Source organism: Ananas comosus, linkage group 4 (genome assembly GCF_001540865.1).
Source record: "Ananas comosus cultivar F153 linkage group 4, ASM154086v1, whole genome shotgun sequence".
NCBI lineage: Eukaryota > Viridiplantae > Streptophyta > Magnoliopsida > Poales > Bromeliaceae > Ananas > Ananas comosus.
Genome location: NC_033624.1, coordinates 15062695 through 15070741, shown reverse-complemented (window position 1 = coordinate 15070741; position 8047 = coordinate 15062695). Strand labels below are relative to the sequence as shown.

The following is an 8047-nucleotide window of genomic DNA, read 5'->3' as shown; positions in this document are numbered from 1 at the left end:
ATTAAGATGGAACCTACTAGTACAAAGACTTCGTCTTTTTTCAAGCAGTTGGAGATGAATAGGGACCCTCTCGCCATGTTGGAATAGGACCCCTCAACTAGTGGTTTTTTTTTTTTTTTTTGGATTGATACCTATCAACTTTGATTTTTTTAAAAAAATTTGTTAATTAAGTTATTTTCATCAACCAAATAATTTTTGTTAGATTTAACAACGATTAAGTAAAATCAATTTTTTTTAAAACATATTTTCAGTTGATAGAAAACTATGGTGTTTCTATGGTACAAAGAAAAACTATGGTATAACGAAAAACTATGGTGTTTCTATTTTGTCTGTACAATTGAATGTTTGGAAGAGGTGGTGGAGTGGCGATCTAAATGGAAACATGCCATGCTTTAATCTTGTTGGCTATTTATTATTGGGCTAAAATAAGTTTAATCTCGTGACAATAGACCCAGAAGGCTAATAAGTTGAGCTGGATGGATTTAATAAATTGAGTGGGGCTGCAGTCTACAAGAAACATAATGGCGAGAGATCAAACAATAGATCTAACGTCCAGATGAGTTTAGCCAGGTCAAAATTCGTGAGCGTTGTGATTGACCACGGTACGTACTTCATGGGATGAGGAAGCACAATTACGCTGCCATAAAAAATATTTTAAAGTGAAAAACATTCGAGAGTTATGAATTTTGAATAAAACTATTTTGAGAATTAGGCTATTATACTATTAATAGTACTAAGCACTCGATGTTATATATATATATATATATATATATATATATATATATATATATAGTGCGGCTAGAATGTTTATGGAAGCACGGAGGGCTCCGTGCTTCCACTTTGTTTTCGATATTCGGACTTTCGAATCGACGATCGGCTCCATTAAACTTGATCTAGAGTATTTGAAGTATNTAGTGATCGAAGTGGCTCAAAATCAACGGCTGAAAATAAAAATCTTACAAAATATGATGATATGACATTAAAATTTTAGATCAAAATTATTGATCTTGTTTTATATGGTATAAAGAATTTTCTATCAAAATTTCATATGATTTGGATATTTCTGCACCGTTAAACTTACAACCCGGCTCACCACGGCCCTTAAAATTATTGATTTTGTGCCCCTTCGATCACTAGGCAAATGATATCGAAAAATCACAAAATTTATTTTCTAGATACTTCAAATACTCTAGATCAACTCTAACGGAGCCGATCGTCGATTCGAAAGTCCGAACATCGAAAACAACTTGGAAGTACGGATGGCTCCGTGCTTCCATAAGCATACCAGCCCACTATATATATATATATATAGAGTTAGGCTCCTATGCTTTCGAAAGTATGGGAGGCCCCGTGCTTGTAAGTTGTTTTCGATGATGGGACATCCGATTCGGCGATCGGTTTCGTTAACTTGATCTACGCTATTGGAACTATCTAGAAACTAATTTTCATAATTTTTTGATTTCGTTTGTCTAGTGAACGAGTAGCCTCAAAATGATGGGACTATATATATATATATAGTCCGGCTATTATATTCATATGAGTTAGATTTTTTTGTATTCATAAATTTTTAGCCGTTAGATCTACTTCTTTGATTATTTCCATCCGTTAGATTATACTATTCAACTAACCACCCATTCAACCTTAGAGGATCACTATCATCCTAGCCACATATTTTTTCATCCAACGGTTGAAAATTTATGAGTATAAAGAGGTCTATATTCATAAAAGTACAACAGCAATTTATGAGTATAAATAGTTATATATTCATAAGAGTACAATAACCTTACTATATATATATATATTAACAAAAGTATTAGATAAATGGTTGATTTAAAGTCACATACAACTTGAAAATTTTGTTAAAAAAAATAAAATAAAATATAAATGACTAAAAAAATTCTAAAGTCAAAATGATTATTTTGGGTAAAAAATTAAAATTAAAATTAAAATTAAAATGGTTATTTTGAATTCCGGCTCCTCGAACTGCCAACAGCGATACGCTCACCGCGCGGTAATTTTAACCTCGGGATTTTCTGACGAAAACTCCACCAAAAAAATATTTTACAGAGAAAGAGACGAAACTGCAGAGGCAGTAAGCTCACTGGGCGGTGACTGGACTCATGAAAAAATATATCCCGGCCCAATATGCGATTTGGGCTGAATCTATTAACTACTGGACCGTGCGTGGGCTTTTCTCCGGCCCAAATACCTAATTGATAGGAGTTTAAAAAAAAAAAAAATTACGATATTTTTACGCAAATTTTCGTCTCATTTTTCATAATAAAGGGTCTATATTTACCATTGCTCAAAGATGATATGAAACAATTGAAAATAAAATCAGCTCATTATTTATAAAAAAAAAAAAGAATTCGAGCTCAGAAGTAAACTTAGAACGGATGGTTATATCGAATAGCTTTCAAAAAGTAAGAATTACAAATTTTTAAATTGTAGCGAAAGATTGTAGATCGTAATTTAAATAGTTAATTTTGTTTGCAGAAAGAAAGTTTGGATTGCTCAATATCATATAGCGCACGAAACTTAAATTTTATAATAAAATTACTTGTTTTACTAATTAATGTTAATCTCTTTCGTGTGATGATGCCTTGCAAGATGGTGAGGCTTTTAATGAAGATTATTTGTCCTTTCATATTATTCCTTAAATTATGTTAAAAATTATTAAAATGAAGAAGTTTGTCAACCGTTGGGTAGCACTAGTAAAATCTACAATTTAACTGTTTACTGTTTACATCATGTGATGTGAGGAGGAAGAAAAATTGCGCTGCAATAAGAAAATATTTTATAATAAAAAATATTAAAAAATCTTAAATTTGGAATAAAAATATTTTAAGAATGACTAACTCGTAAAAATTAACAAAATTATAAGATACATGGCTGATTTAAAGTAGCATACTATTAGGAAATTTTGTTAAAAAAGTTAAAATAAAAATGGCATAAAAAATTTTAAAATTAAAATGGTTATTTTGGGTTTCAGCTCACTCGAACCCAGACGTGGTGAGTCGAACTCAAACGGAACAGTAGTCCACGCAGCAGCAATACGGTCACCGCACGGCAAGCGTAATATCGTTGTGTTTTGATTAAAACTCCACCAAAAAAATTATTTTGCAGCGAAAGAGGTGAAACTGACTGGGGGGTAAGCTCACTGGGGAGTGACCGGACTCCCAAGGCAACACGGGCCTGCTTTGAACTACCTATAAAAATATAGCCCGGCCCAAAACAGGACCACAGCGCGAGCCAATGCGATTTGGGCCGAATCTATTGACTACTGGACTGTGTATATGGGGTTTTTCCCCGGCCCAAACAGTTAATTGATAGGAAATGCGATTTTTTTTATTTTCCCCCAAAATTTCATGTCATTTTTTATGTTAAAAGGTCCAAATTTATGGCCGTTTAAAGATGAAATGAAACATTGAAATTTTATAAAATCAACTTGTTATTTATTTATATGTAAAAAAATAATAATTCTGGCTCAAAAGTAAACTTAGAATGGGTGATTACGCTGAATAGCTTCCAAAAAATAAAGAGTTTTAGAATTTAAATTATAGCCATTGCGACATTTAAAATGTTGAAATAATCCTCAAAATATTATTTTAGTGTTTTTAAGCTAAATTTTTTTGAAAAAAGAATTATCGAGGAAAGAAGTGAATTTTCAAATCTCAAGATTTAACGGATTGTATACGCAAAAAATTTTAATTCATGCCATGTTAAATTTCTGTGATAAAAGAAATATAAAAATTTCGCAACCAAATAGACCCTAAAAGAAACATTTTCATCATGGAAGAAAGAGAATTAAAAAATCCAGAATCTTTTTTTTTTTGAAAACAAATGTCTAAGAATAAAGCATCGAGGCGCAGAATCGCCGCAAAAGTGAAACTTACCCCCTTTTTTTGGTAAAAACCCGAGACATACCAAAAATAGAATTATCAAAGCACGTGCCGGTCACGTGCGCACTGTTACATTTGGTCCGAGGCCCATTCGAGTCGTACTGGGCCCGAATACCTTTCGGGCCGACTCTAAATATTCGGGTCGCATGCTACGAAATGGACCCAACAAAATGGGCCTAAAACTCTGACATACGTTACATTATCACACTTTTACTTCACGAACACACACACAATGATTTTATATCCATCACAAACAGATCGATCAAGCGTCCTTTGATGAGCCAAACAAAACCAAAATCAAACAGTTAGCACTCCCCAACCCCACAAAAAAGCTTTAAATTTACAGCTAAATATTTCTTCGCAACAAAAGATTGACTTTAAAAACAAACAAAATGATTCATCGGTCCACGGCACTCTCGATCAGAGCATTCCAAAGCAAAATCTGTATGAAACTTATTATACCGAATTCTCTCGGCAAAAGCTTTAAACAGCATAAGCAACACAGCGCTTGATTTCATGGTGCTTAGATGCATAGAAATCTTCTAAAGAAAACAGTATTAAAGAAAGCATTTAAGTACAAAATTTAACGAAGAAACAATCTGAAAATAATTACCCTTATCTTCAATTGAAAATAAAAAATATATCTGAGGTATCACTTCACAAAATCGTTCACTGCTTCATAGATTGACTAACCTGCAATGACTACAGAAGTCTGCTGAGAGACTTAATAAGCAGCTTCAAGTTCCGCCTTGTAGCCTCATCACCCGTGAAACCAGATAGATCGGAGGTGATACTCTATGATTATTATGGACTCAGTAAGAATTTGATAAAATTTTGCTTCTATTTTGACGTTGGAAAAAAAAAAAAAGTAAAACAGCTAACCTCAATGTTTTTCAGTGTGAATATAAGGGCGAAAATAGACTGCCTGACCAGATCAGAATTCTCGGGGGTAAGAATGGAAGATTGCACTTTTCTGTACGATAACACATATACAAAACATTTCAAGCAAAGAAGTTTCCTTCCATATTTTTCAAATGTTATACACATAATGAATATATCATAGATATAATACTGACCTCAAATCATTGGTTGTTTCGGCTAGAGTTTTGGTTAAGCTCTCCACATCCTTTAGAAGAGCGCTATCGCGAACCTCAGCAAGCAAAGGTTGAATATCTTCAGCTAAGGCTTCAATCTGTTACATCACTAAAGCAAACTACTATGCATGTAAGCATGCGTATCAAACACATGTTATATAGCTCAACATGATTTAATCTTTTTTTAAAAAAAAAAAAAATTCCGGAACTGCAAAGATTTAGAGTGAATTCAAAAGACGTACTAAGCAAAATTAAAGTAACAGACGAAGTAAAGAAGACATTAAGAGGAAACAGATGTTCTTTGGGCTCTAATATTGGAGTTTAGATGCACAAAAATTTCGAGTCCAGTAAAGGAGAACTGAATGTACTTTAATTCTCAGAGAGGAAGCAAAAGCAATACAGAGAGGTACAAATTTGAAAAAGAAAAATACAAAAATAATAATACTAATAAAAGAAGAAGCTAGGTTGAAATCGATACCTTGTAAGTTTAAATATAGCCATTTCAAAATGAAGTATAGTTCAGATAGTGTTTGCATGAATTGTTTAAAATAAAGCAAAAATATGATGAACCAAGAAACTGGAGAACTCTCCGCACCTTTGCGATGAGAGGCTGCGCTTCCTCCATCATGGAAGCAACTTTCTCAGCCAATCTATAACTTCTGGTAACACCAATTTCCTCCATATCTCGTCCAAGACGGGTGAATATTCCAACTAATTCATCCAAGCTAACCCCTTGCTGTCCTTTCATTCTTTCCTTGTCGCAGACGATAAGACCTTCTTTAACACAAGCTGGGTCAAGCGGGCCAACAGAAGGCGTGGGAAGCGGATCTCTCGGAGTAATATCAATTTTAGTCTCCATCAGAAGGCCCGATTGATTCACCTCAATCAACGAATTTCGAGGTACAATGAATTTATCATCCTCAACCTGCCAAAAATTATATCAATTGGGACACTAGCTCCATCTTATCCTAACTAATAAACCAAAAAGTGACAAATGTTGACAGTTTAAATTTATGCATCTAAAAATTCTAATAATCATGAATTCATGATTCCCGTATTCATCCTCAATATGGAAAATTAAAGCATATCAACTTCTTCAATATCATAATATTTGTACACAACATATGGCAAGCTTTGCATTCCTTACAAGTTACATCCACTTTGGTAACGGTAAAGCTTCTGAACAGCTTCGAAAGCAACACAAAAGAAAAAAAGGAAATAAACCCTGCTGCTTAAATTACATGTTTAGCATTACTTGGAACGCATCTGAAGAAGTTGCAGAACAAAAATTAAATAACATTCAAAAGCTTACATCTTCATCCAACAAATAACAGTCGCTCTTTGTGAATTACTGCTCACATAAAGCAATAAGAAACATGGATATGCAAGGTTAACTTCAGACTTATGCAACGTACTAGTGAAAACATTCAAGTCCTAGGCACCAATAATGACTACAAATATTTTTCTCGAAATTGATGCATATCAATGAATACCTGAAATCATTAGAAAAAAAAAAAAAAACCCTACGTCACCACCTGCTCAATGTTGAATATGTTGAGCAGGAAAAATAAAGGTTAAATGTAGCCACTATATGTAAAATAATGGGGATATAAGGTGAAATGTACACTTCTGCAACATAACATTGAACACATTCAAGTCCTGGGAAAATGCAGAATAACTACGCTAAAACAACTTCTCGCCAGCAAAATCATATGTTAATAATATATCCAGAATAGTCATAAAAAATGCACTTAGATTAATAAATTATTTTCCATAGAATCTAAAGTACAAACGCTCACCTCAACAATTGCATCAACACTCTTTAGCGACGAGTCAACCTGAACCACACTTCCCACCGTCACACCGCGAATCCTAACAGGCGTTCCCACACAAATCCCACAAGCCTGGGAGAACTCAAAAACCGTCTGATATTTCCTGAACCTCGATCTCAGCTGAAATCCTCTTAGCCATGCTATAGTGAGAGCAAGAAGAGCCGCCCCCGACACCATAAAAAGCCCAACCCCTCCTTCCCATATACTCTGCCGACCAAACCCAAAATCACTTAGCGGCTGTAAGGTCTGCCGCCACAAAGCCTTCGGCACATCGAGAATGAGTGTAAGCGGGTTGTTTCCTTTTCGGGAAGGTGATGGGTTATGGCTAGAACCAGAAGAACTTGCCTTTATCGGAGTAGTAAGTTTCCTCTTCGAGGGGTTTGGGGGAAGATGAGGGCCAAAGTTCTGAAATTGGCTTGCCGGGGAGGTCAACGGTGTTGGTACTAACAAGGGTTTAGATGCAAAAACCTGAACGGATGTGCCGAGGAGCATCTTCCCAGTGCTAAATTCGATACTCGTAAACACTAATCAGGAAAAACAATTAGGGTTTTGTGTTGTCAATCCTTGTAACGAACCCTAGCTAAGCTCATCATCTTTTAGGCATCTACAAAATCATGCATCAGCTATTTCACCAACAATTACACCGCAAAAACCCTCGTGAGCTAAAAAATCTAAACGACGAGGTCGGTATCTGCTGCAGCAAACAAAAGCGCCAACAATCACAATGATTGCACACAGAAATGGACAAAAATTTGCATAGATGAGCGATTGAGCTCGTTGGGATCAAAGAGAAACCCTATGAAATCGTACAATCGGATTGGATTAGGGTTCGAACCTGGAGAAGGGGATCGCCGATCAGATCGTTAGGGCTCGACGAGCATCAGACGAGTGGGGGGGAGAGGACGAATCCGTAAAACGTAAAGTAGGGTTTCATTCACTGCTCCTTTCTTTGAACGATCCCTTGTCGGAGAGATACCAGTGAAAACAACAAGGAGGAGAGAATTTTAAAAAAAATAAAAAATAAAAAAAATCGCATATTACGCATTGGCCCGGGCCGAAGCCATGTTGTATTGTTGGGCCGGGCTCTATATAGGTAGGCCGTGAGTTGGGCCCCACCAAACTGCATCGATGTTGAAGGAACCTCCACCGTCAGATGCTGTTGATCGTGCGCGCGAGCCGTTGATTGCAATGTGGGCCCACGAGTCCACGTGTCAATATT

At 35.5% G+C, this 8047-nt stretch overlaps 1 protein-coding gene across 2 annotated transcripts; it reads right to left on the bottom strand.

Moving 5' to 3' along the window:
* Positions 4485 to 7825, bottom strand: LOC109709534 (protein TRIGALACTOSYLDIACYLGLYCEROL 2, chloroplastic-like). Of its 2 annotated transcripts, none has more exons than XM_020231815.1 (6): positions 7664 to 7825; positions 6796 to 7519; positions 5592 to 5921; positions 4979 to 5094; positions 4785 to 4875; positions 4485 to 4697 (listed from the first exon to the last, which is right to left on the bottom strand). In XM_020231815.1, exons 2-6 carry the CDS (start codon positions 7318 to 7320, stop codon positions 4605 to 4607), a joined length of 1155 nt encoding a protein of 384 aa, XP_020087404.1. In that variant the 5' UTR covers positions 7321 to 7519; positions 7664 to 7825; the 3' UTR covers positions 4485 to 4604. The 2 variants fall into 2 exon arrangements, with proteins under 2 accessions (XP_020087404.1, XP_020087405.1); XM_020231816.1 differs by having other exon boundaries at positions 6796 to 7522; positions 7664 to 7822.

What these genes read in the sequence shown, in the direction of transcription:
- LOC109709534 (XM_020231815.1), bottom strand. Translation starts at nt 7,320, where the DNA reads ATGCTCCTCGGCACATCCGTTCAGGTTTTTGCATCTAAACCCTTGTTA. An exon ending in GTGTTGATGCAATTGTTGAG is followed by an intron (nt 5,922 to 6,795) that starts GTGAGCGTTTGT and finishes AATTTTTGGCAG; the next exon opens with GTTGAGGATGATAAATTCAT. An exon ending in TCACACTGAAAAACATTGAG is followed by an intron (nt 4,698 to 4,784) that starts GTTAGCTGTTTT and finishes TAATAATCATAG; the next exon opens with AGTATCACCTCCGATCTATC.